We start from the raw sequence: 15,990 nt of genomic DNA, 5'->3' as shown, positions 1-15,990 counted from the left end.
GGCTCAGACCTCAGATGAATCCAGCCAGTGTGCTGCAGATGCCAAATGGGTGTTGCGAAACAGCCCATTCGGGCTACATGAATTCAGGTAGGTCCTGGGTGGTTGGGGAAAGGCAAGGCAGAGAAAGAAAGGCTTGCATTTATATAGTACCTTTCACAATCACCAGATGTCCCAAAGCGCTTTACATCCAATGAAGTACTTTTGTAATGTATTCATTATTGTAGTGTATGAAATGGGGCAGCCAATTTGCACACAGCAAGGTCCCACAAACAGCAATGTGATAATGACCAGATAATCTGTTTTGGTTATGTTGATTGAGGGATAAATATTAGCCAGGACACCAGGGATAACTCCCCTGCTCTTCTTCAAAACAGTGCCATGGGATCTTTGATGCCCACGTGAGAGCAGACAGGGCCTCAGTTTAATGTCTCATCCAAAGAAAGCAGCTCCAACATTGCAGCACTCCCTCAGCATTGCACTGAAGCATCAGCCTAGATTTTTGTGCTCCGAGTGGGACTTGAACCCACAACCTTCTGACTCGGGGGCTACCCACTGAGCCACAGCTGACACTAGGGGGGCAAGGCCAGGCTGGCAGTGACCCACAGTATTTTTGTGGAGCCAGGAGGACCACGTCTGCATCTTTCAGCTCAATATAAATGCAAGTTTAAAACATTTTGTGCCTGTTGCCGAAATAGCCTGCAGCAGTCCCTTTATGGGCCACTGCTTAAGCGGCTCAATTCCAGTAACACGGGCAGAGCATGACATGCCCTTTCCATGTATCCTTTTAAATTTCAATCGGGATCCTAAATATATTAGTAGGCAATTTTTCATGGCTAAGTGGGCCACCTCCTGTTTGAGGCTGTGGCTGGTCTGGAACAGGTTTTTTCCAAGATGACGGTGTCATCATTAAGGGAGCGGTAAGTCTACTGACCCCAATGATGCTCTGATCGTCCCATTAAGATCAGGGGTCAAGGACAGAATTTATAGAGATATAGAGTTAAAAAACAATAGAGGTGCCATTACACTACTAGGTGTATTCTATAGGCCACCAACTAGTGGGAAAGATACCAGGAGCAAATGTGCAGAGAAATTAGAGGTGTGAGAATGGGGGACGCCAATTATCCTAATTTAGACTGGGATAGTACTAGTGTAAAGGGCAGAGAGGGGGAAAAAATTTCTGAAGTGTGTTCAGGAGAACTTTCTTGATCAGTACATTTCCAGCCCAACAAGGAAGGAGGTATTGGTTCTGGGGAATGAGATCGGTCAAGTGGAGCAAGTGTCAGTAGGGGAACATTTAGGGAACAGTGATCTTAGTATCAAAAGATTTAGATTATCTATGGAAAAGGACAGGGAGCAATCTAGAGTATAAATATTTAATTGTAGGAAAGCACATTTCAGTGGGTTGTGAACGGATCTGGCTCGGGAAAACTGTAATCAAACAATGGGCTGCCTTTAAAGAGCAGATGAATCGGGTACAGTCAATTCCCCTTTATATGTTATGATGAAAGAGAGTACAAAGCAGAAAAAGAGCATGTATGACAGATGTCAGGTTGAGAATACAAGTGAGAATCAGGCTGAATAGAGTTCAAAGGGGAAGTGATAAATGAAACAAGAGGGGCAAAGAGAGAGTATGAGAACAGCTTGACAGCAAAAGGGAATCCAAATGTCTTCTATAGGCATAGAAAAAATAAACAGGTAGTAAGAAGAGGGGTGGGGTTGATGACAGATCAAAAAGGAGACCGACACATGGAGACAGTGGGCATGGCTGAGGTACTAATGAAAGCATAATTCGGTCAGGCAGAGTCAGCATGGATTTATGAAGGGGAAGTCAAGTTTGACAAATTTGCTGGAATTCTTTGAGGATGTAACGAACAGGGTGGATAAAGGGGAACCAGTGGATGTGGTGTATTTGGACTTCCAGAAGGCATTTGACAAGGTGCCACATAAAAGGTTACTGCACAAGATAAAAGTTCACAGGGTTGGGGGTAATATATTAGCATGGATAGAGGATTGCCTAACGGACAGAAAACAGAGTCGGGATAAATGGTTCATTCTCAGGTTGCCAATCAGTAACTAATGGGGTGCAGCAGGGATCAGTGTTGGGACCCCAACTGTTATGAATGGAGAGTCAGATTGAACACTGAGTTCAAAGTAAAGTGTGACCTTAGTCTTTTATTGCAGGCCTCAAGAGTGCCTCGCCAACCTGTGAAGCACTCTTAAATACCTGTGCTCCCAATGGATTATGGCATCCCTTGGGACTCCAGGGGATGAGCCCTCTGGTGGCTGTATAGAGTAAATACAAGTCCAAATATATAACAACACCCCGCCTCCAGACCCCCAAGGTCAATAGTGTAACTATTTACAATGTGAGTCAATCTGGGGCCCTTCCTGCCCTGGTTGATCGTCTTGATGTGAAAGCTGGTATTGTTGAATCATTTGTTGGGCCGTCGCTGGGCTGCTGTGCAGCTGGCCTTGCTGGGTTGCTGTGGATGATGGGTTCTGCTTCATGGTCAACTGTGGTGCCGGTTGCCACTGGTGTGTATGTTGCGGGATCAAAAAAGGTTGGGTCCAAGGTGGGTTGCTCAGGATAGTCCGTGAATCTGAGTTTGATTTGGTCCAAGTGTTTCCGGTGAATTAGTCCATTTGAAAGTTTGACCTGAAACACCGTGCTCCCATCGTTGGCCACGACAGTGCCGGGAAGCCACTTGGGAGCTTGTCCATAATTCAATACAAATACAGGATTCATTGATTTCAATCTCACGTGACACATTTGCGCTATCATGGTATGTACTTTGCCGAAGCCGCCTGCTCTCTACCTGTTCATTTAGATCAGGGTGAACTAATGAGCGCTTTGTCTTAAGTGCTCTTTTCATGAGCAGTTCAGCAGTTGGGATCTCGTGCGGTAGCTAAGCAGGACTCGGGATAGGCGAGTCTGCAGTGAGCCTTCAGTTACCCTCTTCAAGCCTTGCTTGATGGTTTGCACTGCTCCCTGCCTGACCATTGGACGCTGGTTTAAACGGGGCAGATGTGACATGTTTGATCCTGTTACGGGTCATGAATTCTTTGAACTCAGCACGAGTAAAACATGGCCCACTGTCGCTCACCAGGACATCGGGTAGGCCGTGTGTGGCAAACATGGTCCGCAGGCTTTCAGTGGTGGCAGCGGACATGCTAGCCGACATTATCTCTCATTCAATCCACTTGGAGTACGCGTCAAAAACCACAAGGAACATTTTACCCAAGAATGGGCCTGCATAGTCGACGTGTACCCTAGACCACGGTTTGGAGGGCCAATACCATAAATTTAACGGCGCCTCCCTGGGTACATTGCTTAACTGTGAGCATGTATTACATCTGTGAACGCAGGACTAAGTCCGCATCGATACCGGGCCAACACACGTGGGATCTGGCCATCGCTTTCATCATTACGATGCTGGGTGGGTACTGTGGAGGTAATTGATAAAGGTGTCTCTGCCCTTCTTGGGAACCACTACTAGATTGCCCCACAGAAGGCAGTCTGCCTGTATAGACATTTCATTTTTGCACCGCTGGAACGGCTTTATCTCTTCCTGCATTTCCACTGGGACACTGGACCAGCTCCCGTGAAGTACACAGCTTTTGACTAGAGATAATAAGGGATCCTCGCTCATCCAGGTTTTGATCTGCCAGGTAGTGACAGGTGATTGCTCACTCTTAAATGCTTCCATAGCCAAGGCTAAATCTGCAGGCTGCGCCATTTCCAACCCCGTGGTGGGCAATGGCAGCTTACTGAGAGCATCGGCAAAGTTTTGTGTGTCTGGCCTGTGGCGGATGGCGTAGTTGTACACAGAGAACTTGAGTGCCCATCTCTGGATTTATCCCTTTACTCTCGGAGAACAGGGATATAAGTGGCTTATGGTCAGTTTTCAATTTGAATTTTAGCCCAAACAGGTATTTATGCGTTTTCTTTACCCCATAGACACAAGCTAACACTTTTCTCAATCATGCTGTAGGCTCTCAGCCTTAGACAGACTCCTGGTTGCAGTTTCCCAAAATCATTAGCTTGTTGCAATACACACCCGACGCTATATGATGACACATCACATGCTAGTACCAAACACTTACATGGATCATACAACACAAGCAATTTGTTTGAGCATAATAATTTTCTCGCTTTTACAAAGGCATTTTCTTGGCTTTTGCCCTAAACCCATTCGTCCCCTCTTCATAGTAAGACTTGCAGTGGTTCTAAAGTGTGCTGAGACCTGGTAAGAAGTTACCAAATTAGTTCAGGAGTCCAAGAAACGACCGCAGCTCCATCATGTTCTGTGGCCTCTGTGGGTTCTCAACTGCCTCCTTATTCGAATCGGTGGGCCTGATGCCATCCGCCTCGATCCTCCTCCCCAAGAACTCCACTTCATGCGCCAGGAAAGCGCACTTCGAGCATTTTAACCTGAGCCCCACATGGTTGAGTCGACTAAGAACCTCCTCCAGGTTCTGCAGATGCTCGACTGTCTCCTGACCGGTGACCAAGATGTCGTCCTGGAAAACCACATGCCCATGACCGACTTCAGTAAACTTTCCATGTTTCTCTGGAATATCGCAGCCACTGATCGAATTCGAAATGGGCACCTGTTATAAATGAAAAGATCTTTGCGTGTGTTGACGCAGGTGAGGTCCTTCGATGATTCCTCCAGTTCCTGCGGCATGTAGGCTGAAGTCAGATCCAGCTTCGTGAACGTCTTTCCTCCCGCCAGTGTTGCAAAGAGGTCGTCGGCCTTTGGTAGTGGGTATTGGTCCCATCAACGATTGATAGTTACTTTGTAATCGCCACAGATTCTGACGGTGCCGTCTCCCTTGAGGGCAGTAACGATCGGGCTGGTCCACTCGTTGAACTCGATCGGTGAAATGACACCCTCTCGTTGCAGCTGGTCTAGCTTGATCTCTACCCTCTCTCTCATGTACGGTACTGCTCTCGCCTTGTGATGGATGGGTCCTGCCCCCGGAATTAGGTGGATCTGCACATTTGCTCCTTGGAATTTCCCGATGCCTGGTTCGAACAATGAAGGGAACTGTTTAAGACCTGGGCACACGAAGTGATGTCAGTGGGTGATAGCGCTTGGATGTCGTCCCAGTTCCAGTGTATCTTTCCCAGCCAGCTCTTGCCGAGCAGCGTGGGACCATCGCCCTGCACCACCCAGAGTGGTAGCTTGTGTACCGCTCCATCGTAGGAGACCTTTATGGTAGCACTGTCGATTATGGGAATCAGTTCTTTCATGTAAGTTTTTTGTTTCGTACAAATTGGAGTTAAGATTGGCCTTGAGGCCTTGTTGCATCACAATCTTTCGAAAGTCTTTTTGCCCATGATGGACCAGTGTCACCGGGAGTCCATTTAGTTCAACATTCAGCATTATCGGGGGACAATTCGTGGTGAAGGTGTGCACCCCATGTACCTCTGCCTCCTCGGTCTGAGGCTCTGGTTTGTCGTGATCCTCTGTGGATCTGTCGTCCTCTGCAACATGGTGGTTTGCAGGTTTAACACGATTTTCACCTCGCCTGCACATACATTGGAGGTGTCCCATTGTTCCACAGCCCTTGAAAATGTATCCTTTGAATCGGCATGAATGGAAACGATGATCACCTCCGCAGCACCAAGATGTTAATGGCCTTGCATTCATCACTCTTGATGGTGGACTCAGACATCTGCAGACTGTAGCTGCAGGTATGAGAGATCTGCCCTGTACATTGGTGATTCGAAAACAACATCACTTTGTTCACAGTAGCAGCACTTGTGTGCTGAGAGATTTGCTTAGTATGGTCACTGGTGGCAATGAACCCCAGGGCTATCGCTGTGGCCTTACTCAAAGTTGGGGTCTCTACAGTCAAAAGTTTGCGAAGTATCACTTCATGGCCAATGCCAAGTACGAAAAAGTTTGAGCATGTGCTCCAAATTCGCAATGTCCTGCAAGGCGTCTTGACTCGGCGACATAACTCGCCACTTCCTGGCCTTCAGAACTTTTGTAGGTGTAGAACCGATACCTCGCCATCAGAACGCTTTCCTTCGGGTTCAAATGCTCTCCAACCAGTGTGCACAAATCATCGTATGATTTCTCCGCGGGTTTCGCTGGCGGGAGCAGATTCTTCATGAGGCCATACGTTGATGCCCCAGACGGTGAGGAGGATCGCCCTTCATTTGGTAATGTTCTCTTCCCCATCTAGCTCGTATTTACGAAAGGATATACTTGCTTTGGAGGCAGTTCAGAGAAGGTTCATTAGGTTGATTCCAGAGATGAGGAGGTTGACCTATGAGGAATGGTTGAGTAGATTGGGCCTCTACTGATTGGAATTCAAAAGATTGAGGTGTGATCTTATCGAAAGGTACAAGATTATGAGGGGGCTTGACAAGGTGGATGCAGAGAAAATGTTTTCACTGATGGAGACTGGAACTAGGGGGCATAATCTTAGAATAAAGGGCTGCCCATTTAAAGTGGAGACGAAGAGAAATTTCTTCTGAGGGTTGTAAATCTCTGGAATTTGCTGCCTCAGAGCTGTGGAAGCTGGGACATTGAATCAATTTAAGACAGAGATAGACAGTTTCTTAATCGATGAGGGAACAAGGGGTTATGGGGAGTGGGCAGAGAAGTGGACGTGAGTACATGATCGGATCAGCCAAGATCGTATAAAATAGCAGAGCAGGCTCGAGGGGCCTACTCCTGCTCGTTCTTATGTTCTGTCTTCACCAAGGATGATGTTGCTGCCAAAGTCAGTGAAAGAGGAGGTAGTGAAGATATTGGATGAGATAAAAATTGAGAGAGAGATGGTAACAGAAAGGCTGTCTATACTTAAAGTAGATAAGTCACCAGGACCAGATGGAATGCATCCTAGGATGCTGAGGGATGTTAAGGAGGAAAATCGCAGAGGTACTGGCCATAATCTTCCAATCCTTAGATATGAGGGTGATTCCAGAGTACTGGAGAATTGCAAATGTTAAACCCTTGTTCAAATAAGGGTGGAAGGATAAACCCAGCAACTACAGGCCAGTCAGTTTAACCTCGGTAGTGGGGAAGCTTTTGGGAATGATAATCAGCAAAGCTGAAGCCTATGGAATAAAAGGGTCAGTGGCAGCATGGATATGAAATTGGCTAAGTAACAGGAAACAGTAGTGGTGAATGGTTGTTTTTCGGACTGGAGGAAGGTACACAGTGGTGTTCCCCAGGGGTCGGTACTAGGACCACTGCTTTTCTTGATATAAACTATTTGGACTTGGGTGTACAGAACGCAATTTCAAAATTTGCAGATGACACAAAATTTGGAAGTATTGTGAACAGTAATGAGGATAGTGATAGATTTCAAGAAAGACAGGTTGGTGAAATGAGTGGACACATGGCAGATTAAATTTAACATAGAAAAGTGCAAAGTAATACATTTTGGCAGGAAGAACGAGGAGAGGCAATATAAACTGAAGGGTACAGTCCTAAAAAGGGTGCAAGAACAGAGCCCTGTGGGTATATGTGCACAAATAGTTGAAGGTGACAGGGCAGATTGAACAATGGTTAAAAAAGATCCTGGGCTTCATAAATAGAGGCATAGAGTACAAAAGCAAGGAAGTTATAATGAACCTTTATAAAACACTGGTTCGGCCTCAACTGGAGTATTGTGTCCAATTCTGGGCACCGTACTTTAAAAGGATGTGAAGGCCTCAGAGAGGGTGCAGAAAAGATTTGAGATAATGATTCCAGGGATGATGGACTTGAGTTATGTTGATAACTTGTATTTATATAGCCTCTTTAACGTAGTAAAACATCCCAAGGCACGTCAAGGAGTATTGTGAGAACGAGTCACACAAGGAGAAATAAGGGTAGGTGACCAAAAGCTTAGGTCAAAGAGATAGGTTTTAAGGATCGTCTTCAAAAGGAGGAAAGAGATGAGAGGCAAGAGGTATAGGCAGGGAATTCCAGAGCTTAGGGCTTAGGCAACAGAAGGCACGGTCACCAATGGTTGAGCGATTATAATCAGGGATGCTCAAGAGGGCAGAGTGAGTGCAAATATCTCTGGGGGAGGTTACAGGGCTGCAGATTAGAGATAGGGCAGGGCGAGGCCATGGAGGGATCTGAAAACAAGGATGAGAATTTTGAAATCAAGGCGTTGTTTGATCAGCAACTAATGTAGGTCAGCGAGCACAGGCGTATGGACCTGGTGAGGCCACAATTTCAGGCCCAATGGCTTGTCTTCCCAATAGTTAATTGGAAAAAAATTTCTGCTCATCCAGAACTGGATGTCGGACTAGCAGTCTGACAATTGAGACACCGTGGAGGGGGTGGGGTGGGGCGAGAGAAGTGATAGTAAGGTAGAACTGGGTGTCATCCGCGTACATATGGAAACTGAGGCTGTGTTTTCTGATGATGTTGCCAAGGTGCAACATGTAGATGAGAAATAGAAGGGGGCCAAGGATAGATGGTAAAGATGTGGGAGCAGGAAGAGAAACCATTGCAGGTCATTCCCTGGCTACGGTTAGATAGTTAAGAATGGAACCAAACAAGTGCAGTCCCAATGCAGCTGGACAATGGTGGAGAAGCATTGGAGAAGGATGGAGTGGTCAACCGTGTTGAAGGCTGCAGACAAGGATGAGGAGGGATAGTTTGCCTTTGTCAGTCACAAAGGATGTGATAGACTGGAGTAGCTGAGGTTGTTCTCCTTAGAGCTCAGAAGGTTGAGGGGAGATTTGATGAGAGATTCAAAATCATGAGGGGTCTATACAGAGTAGATAGAGAAACTGTTCCTATTGGCGGAAAGGTTGAGAACCAGTGGGCACAGATAGAAACATAGAAAATAGGTGCAGGCGTAGGCCATTCGGCCCTTCTAGCCTGCACCGCCATTCAATGAGTTCATGGCTGAACATTCAACTTCAGTACCCCATTCCTGCTTTCTCGCCATACCCCTTGATCCCCCTAGTAGTAAGGACCTCATCTAACTCCTTTTTGAATATATTTAGTGAATTGGCCTCAACAACTTTCTGTGGTAGAGAATTCCACAGGTTCACCACTCTCTGGGTGAAGAAATTCCTCCTCATCTCGGTCCTAAATGGCTTACCCTTTATCCTTAGACTGTGTCCCCTGGTTCTGGACTTCCCCAACATTGGGAACATTCTTCCTGCATCTAACCTGTCGAACCCCGTCAGAATTTAAATGTTTCTATGAGGTCCCCTCTCATTCTTCTGAACTCCAGTGAATTCAAGCCCAGTTGATCCAGTCTTTCTTGATAGGTCAGTCCCGCCATCCCGGGAATCAGTCTGGTGAACCTTCGCTGCACTCCCTCAATAGCAAGAATGTCCTTCCTCAGGTTAGGAGACCAAAACTGTACACAATACTCCAGGTGTGGCCTCACCAAGCCCTGTACAATTGTAGCAACACCTCCCTGCCCCTGTACTCAAATCCCCTCGCTATGAAGGCCAACATGCCATTTGCTTTCTTAACCGCCTGCTGCACCTGCATGCCAACCTTCAATGACTGATGTACCATGACACCCAGGTCTCTTTGCACCTCCCCTTTTCCTAATCTGTCACCATTCAGATAATAGTCTATCTCTCTGTTTTTACCACCAAAGCGGATAACCTCACATTTATCCACATTATACTTCATCTGCCATGCATTTGCCCACTCACCTAACCTATCCAAGTCGCTCTGCAGCCTCACAGCATCCTCCTCGCAGCTCACACTGCCACCCAAGTGTGAGCAGCTCACAGATTTAAGGTGATTGGCAGAAGAACCAAAGGCGACATGAGGAAAGACTTTGTTACGCAGTGAGTGGTTAGGATCTGGAATGCACTGTCTGAAAGGGTGTTGGAGGGAGATTCAATTGTGGATTTCAAAAGGGAATTGGATAAGTACCTGAAGGAAAAAAATTGCAGTGCCTCAGGGAAAGGGCAGAGGACTGAAACTGGCTGAAGTGCTCTTGCAGAGAGCCAGCACAGGCTGAATGGCCGAATAGTTTCCTTCTCTGATGTAACCACTCAATTCACCATGGTTTCAGGGAATTAAAATCAACGCCATTATTTTTTTGTTAAAAAAATTGGTAAGCAAAGTACAAACAGAAAAAAGTGCCCCGTTTATCAGAAACACCAAACAAATCTAATCCCAGTTCATTTCTTCACTCTTTTTAAATCTCCATTTCTCAACTTCACTGGCCCACGAGCCCCCTTTACTTAGTTTGCTGGCTTCCAAAGCTAGGGTCCACTGGCTCAGTGAAGACAGTGCATAAAAGCCACCTGCTCAGGCCTTAGTCACTCAGCAACTATTAAATCAAAATGTACATCCATGGTTTTTCACCAGGCAGGATAGATTTTATGAGACTAAGCAAGATTTAAATATATGTCTTGACTTTATGCAAAGGTGAACCCAAAGTTTGAAAGCAAAGGAAATAAGTAAGGAGTTTGAATTCAAATTATGTTTCAATATAAAATTAAAATGTGGATTAAGAATACTAAATGGGGAAGAGGTTGTATTGCAATCTTATACAAATAGCACCACACAACAATGATTCTCCAAATTTCAGAATACGGCTTAATGTTTATGCAATTAAGAAAAATATTAAGTAATGATCATTGAAAAAATGGTCTATAGGGGATGGGCGAAGAGATCTTGAGGTTTAATTTATTGCAACTTATATTTTAATATGAAACAGTATAGTATAGCCCAGTTAAAATCAAAAATCTTCCAAGACCTTTGGTAAGGCAATGCGCACCTTTAATGATTCACGATGCTGTCTTTCCGTATCACTGTAGCATCTTTGCTCTTCCGGTGGTGTTAAGCTAATCTTTCTGCCAAGCTCTCCATCACTGGCAGAGTGTGTTATTTCAGACTGGAGTGCAGTTGAACGTTGGCTTTCGAGAAATCTCACCTAGAAAAACAGAAAAATGTGTCAAATGAACAAAAACTTAATTGCATACAAAATGACTACAAAGTAATAGATAAAAAAGCTGCAAATCCTGAAAACATGAAATAGGAGTCAAACACATTTCAGGTGTGCCGCCTCTTCTAATAATTTTATTTTTCCTGAGTACATTTAAAATGAAATGGTTACAAGTATGTTAAGCTACAAAGAGGAAAGGCATCTTCAGCAAGTAGTCACAAATTTCACAGCAAAGTTATGAGGAATTAAGAACTTCAATCTCAACATGTTCAAAATACTATTAAGAGTTACAATTCCCAACTCCCTTAGATGTTTACATCAGACTTGGAGATTGTGATTATAAACTACACAGAAGAGAGAGAGAGAGAGAGAGAGAGAGAGAGAGATTCTTATCAAGAGCTATCTTCATTTTCTTTTTTTTTTAATAAATAGAAGGCATCCTATATACACACACACACACTACTAGAATTACCAGTAGGAAAGTCATTTATTTGAGAGTTGCCGATTTTATGACAGTTCAACTCCGAGAACAATGGAGTGGCGAAGGATATGCGAGTAGCTACAAGCATGCATTAGAATGTGGTGTTAAACCTGGCTAAGACACAGGGCGATCTGCATGTGAACACCAAAGGCAGAGCAAAACAGTCTGATCTGATCGGCAACAAATCAGATCAAAACTCTGCAGCACCACCCATCCAGTCACGAACAGTGACAGACAACTAAGTAACAGGAGGCGGCAGTTCCATGTATACCCCTATCCTCAACCATGATGGAGCCAGCACACAAGTGCAAGAAACAAGGCTGAAGTATATGCAAACGTCCTTCAGCAAAAAGTAACAATTGATCCTGTTCTGTCTCATCTTCAGGTGTCCATCATTGATGCTATCAAACAAATTTGGATCACTCCACATTACCTTAAGCAGCAGCTCAGTGCACTGGACACAGCAAATACAGTTGGACTCGGACAACATTCCGGCTGTAGTGCCAAAGACCTATGTACCAGAGATATCCACTCTCCTTGCAAAGCTACAACACTGGCATCTACCCGACATTATAGATTGCCCAGGTATGTCCCGTCCACAACAACAAACCAGAATAATTCAATTTCTGACGAAAGGTCAACAGCCTGAAATGCCAACTCTGCTTCTCTCTTCACTGATTCTGCCTGACCTATTGAATACTTCTAGCATTTTCTGTTTTTATTTGAGATTTCCAGCATCTGCAGTATTTTGCTGTCCATTAACCAATCCTGAATCCTTGCTAGTATATTACCCCCAATTCCATGAGGCCTAATTTTGTTTAATAGCCTCGTGTGGCACCTTATCGAATGGCTTCTGAAAATTCAAATACACCACATCCACTGGTTCCATCTCATCTATTCTGCTAGTTACACCCTCAAAAAACTCAGGTTTCATAAACCCGTGTTGACTCTGCCCAATCCCATTATTTTCTAAGCATCTTTCTGCCCTGCAACATTGACAGAGACAATAAAAGCAATATCGTAGGAATACAAACATCTTTAAATCACACACTATCCAGACATGAACATACATCACTGTTCTTTCATTATTGCTGCGTCAAAATACTGAAAGTCCACAACCAACACTGTTATGGGAGCACCACCTCAAGCTGTGGTGGTCCACAACTAGAAATAGGCAAAACATAGTCTTGCCAGTATCATCCACATCCTCAGAACTTATTTAAAAAAAAAAAAAAGTTTTAGTAGACTCCATGTTCAAAATGTGTAACCAGTGCACGGCATCATAGCAACAAAGCTAATAAAATGGCGTACTACATTCCATTTGGCCCATTGAGCCTGTGCCGACTCTCAGCTAGTCTCACTCTCCTTTCTCCGTACCCTTGCATTTTTTTTCCTTCAGATACTTCAACTCCCTTTTGAAAGGTAAGATTGCATCTGCCTTCTTCACCCTTTCAGGCAGTGTATTCCAGAACCCAACCACTCCCTGCGTAAAAAAGTTTCTTCTTGTATCGCCTTTGGTTTTTTTGTCAATCACCTTAAATCTGTGTCCTCCGGTTCTTGACCCTTCTGCCAATGGGAACAGTTCTATCTACTCTGTCTGGACTCCTCATGAGTTGGAACACTTCTATAAAATCTCCTCAATCTTCTCTGCTCCAAGGAGAACAACCCCAGCTTCTCCAGTCTATCAATGTAACTGCAGCTCCTCATTCCTGGAATCATTCTCCTGAATCTTTTCTGCACCTTTGCCAAGGCCATCACATCCTTCCTAAAGTGTGGTGCCCAGAATTGGACACAGTACTCCAGATGGGTTAACCAGTGTTTTATACCGGTTCATCATAATTTCCACACTTTTGTACTCTTATACCTCCATTTATGAAACCCAGGATTCCGTAAGCCTTTACAACTGCTTTCTCAACATGCCCTGCCACCTTTAACGATTTATGCACACATACCCCTATAAAAGTGATGTATTTTGTACTCAATGAGGAAAGGCAAAAGAACTAAATGGTACAATTTTAAAAGGGGCGCAGGTTCAGAGAGACCTGGGGTTTTTTCGTATAGAAATATTTGAAGTTGACAGGGCAAGTTGATAAAACTGTTAAAAGCACATGGGATCCTTGCGTTTATAAGTAGAGGCACAGAATACAAAAGCAAGGAAGTTCTATAAATCTTTATAAGTGGCTAGGCTAGGAGATTTGCTAGGATGCTATCAGTTACGTGAAGAGACTAGAGAAGCTGGAATTGATCTCCTTACAGCAGAGGTTATGGGGCGCTTGAATAGAGGTGTTCAAATCATGAAGGGTTTTGATAGTGTGAATAAGGAGAAACTGTTTCCATTTGCAACCAATGTTCACTCTTTTTTTTTTGGGTGCATGTGCAGTTTTTGCTATTTAAAAGCCAGTGGGCTGGCTGCACGAGAGTGCAGAGCGCTGCGCAGCTGCGGATCTTAAAGGGAGCATTGCTTGCAAACAAAAGCTTGTATTATACAGCACCCTTAACATAATAAGACAGCCCAATATGCTTCACAGGAGCATTAACAAAATTTTACACCGAGGCGCAGAGAGAGATTAGGGCATAAGCTTGGTCAAAGAGGTAGGTCTTAAGGAGCTTCTTAAAGGAGGAAAGAAAGGTGGAGAGGCTTAGGGAGGGAATTCCAATGCACCTCAGCAGTTGCAGACACAGCCACCAGTGGTGGAGCGATTAAAATTGGGGTTGTGCAAGAGGCTAGAATTGGAGGAGCAGAGATCACCGAGGGTTGTATGGCTGGTGGAGGTACAGAGATGGGGGGGGGGGTCGGGGCAGCGGGCGAGGCCACGAGGGATTTGAAAGCAAGAATGAGTATTTTAAAATTGAGATGTTGCTCAACTGGGGGCCAATTCAAGTCAGCGATCACGGGTGATAGATGAACGGAACTTGGTGCATGCTAGGATATGGGCAGCAGAGTTTTGGTTGACCTTAAGTTTATGGAGGGTGGAAGCTGAGAGGTTGGCCAGGAGTGCATTGGAATATTCTTATCTAGAGGGAATAAGGGCATGGATTAGGCTTTCAGCAGCAAATGAGTTGAGGTAGGGGCATAGTCAGGTAATATTACAGTTGGAAGTAAGTGGTCTTAGTGATGGTGAGGATATGTTGTTGAAAGCTCATCTCAGGGTCAAATACAGCACCAAGGTAGGTGGTCCGATGCTTGGTTGGGGGCAGGCATTGGGAGGGTCAGTGGCTCACTGGAGTTCAGAGTGGAAATCACAGCCATGATGCTCACCAATAAGAGGAGGCCAGGTCATCAAGTGAGGAAGCAGAGACCCAGTCGTCTCTGGAGGGAGAAAGGCCTGCCGCCATCGTGAAAGAGAAGGAGGCCCAAATGCCGTCGTGGAGGAGAGGCACTGGAGGGGATCTGGTCGCCACTGGGGAGGCCTGAACACCGTTGAAGGCCTGAATGCCTGGTCGGATGTTCACCTAGCTCGCCGGGTGTCGTCGAGAGTCAGGGATAGGGTGGAGCAGCTGGGATGATGTCAACGTCGGAGGAGGCTGGCGAGGATTGGGGGGGGGTGGTGGAGTGGAAGAAGTGGTCCATGTCGACGCTGCAGGAGGCTCGGACGTCACTTGTAGTCCGATAGTCGTCACCGATGGGTGGTTTGGAGCGAAGCCTGAGGTAGGCCCGGATTTTGGGATTTTCAGGATTAGGGTTTAAGGTAGGGATCTATGCACCTCCGATTAAGGTCTGTTAGGGCTATGGGGAGTTTAGACAGTTTGGGGGGGCGGGGAGGGGGGGAAGGGAGGTTGTGAGTGGATAGTTATTGGATGGCAAGGGTAAAGTTGATTTAGCAGGGGAGCTCCCCAGGGAGATGTCACCCCGGCGGCCATCTTAGTTTAGTTTAGATCCTTACCAACGGATCCATTACAGACCCAATCCACGTCCGAACCGGGGTCAAACTGGGCGGCGTCATTGCCCCAATCCTCTTCTCAATCTTCCTCACTGCCATGCTTCACCTCAGTCAACAAGCTCCCCGCTGGAGGGGAACTAAACTACAGACCCAGTTCAACTTTCGCCATCTCCATGCCAGGTCCAAGGCCACCCCAACCTCTGTCGTTGAGCAACAGTACGCGGACGACACCTGCGTCTGCGCGCACAGAGGCTGAACTCCAGGACACAGTCGACATATTTACTGAGGCGAACAAAAGCATGGGCCTTACGCTAAACATCCGTATGACAAAGGTCCTCCACCAGCCTGTCCTCGCCGCACAGCACTGCCCTCCAGTCATCAAGATCCTTGGTACAGCCCTGGATAATGTGGACCATTTCCCATACCTCAGGAGCCTCTCATCAACAAGAGCAGACGATGATGAGATTCAACACCGCCTCTAGTGCACTAGTGCAGCCTTTGGCCACCTGAGTGTTCAAAGACCAGGCCCTCAAACCTGCCACCAAGCTCATGGTCTACAGGGCTGCAGTAATGCCCGTCCTCCTGTACAGCTCAGAGACATGGACCATGTAGAGTAGACACCTCGAGTCGCTGGAGAAATACCACCAACGATGTCTCCGCAAGATCCTGCAAATCACCTGGGAGGACAGATGCACCAACATCAGCGTCCTCGACCAGGCTAACATCCCCAGCATTGAAGCA

The 15,990-nt window shown here is 45.8% G+C and overlaps 1 protein-coding gene across 2 annotated transcripts in view; it reads right to left on the bottom strand.

The window, feature by feature from the left end:
* The window catches only part of LOC139263827 (synaptonemal complex protein 2-like), a 288,907-nt gene that overhangs the window by 224,792 nt on the left and 48,125 nt on the right, over positions 1–15,990 (bottom strand). For both annotated transcript variants that reach the window (XM_070879880.1, XM_070879881.1), the window contains exon 4: positions 10,720–10,875. In XM_070879880.1, coding sequence (XP_070735981.1) covers positions 10,720–10,875 — 156 coding nt within the window. The remainder of the gene's footprint in view (positions 1–10,719; positions 10,876–15,990) is intronic.

This window comes from Pristiophorus japonicus, chromosome 5, assembly GCF_044704955.1.
Source record: "Pristiophorus japonicus isolate sPriJap1 chromosome 5, sPriJap1.hap1, whole genome shotgun sequence".
In the NCBI taxonomy this organism is placed as follows: Eukaryota; Metazoa; Chordata; class Chondrichthyes; family Pristiophoridae; genus Pristiophorus; species Pristiophorus japonicus.
The sequence above is the reverse complement of the archived record's forward strand: the minus strand, read 5'-3'. Positions and strand labels throughout refer to the sequence as shown.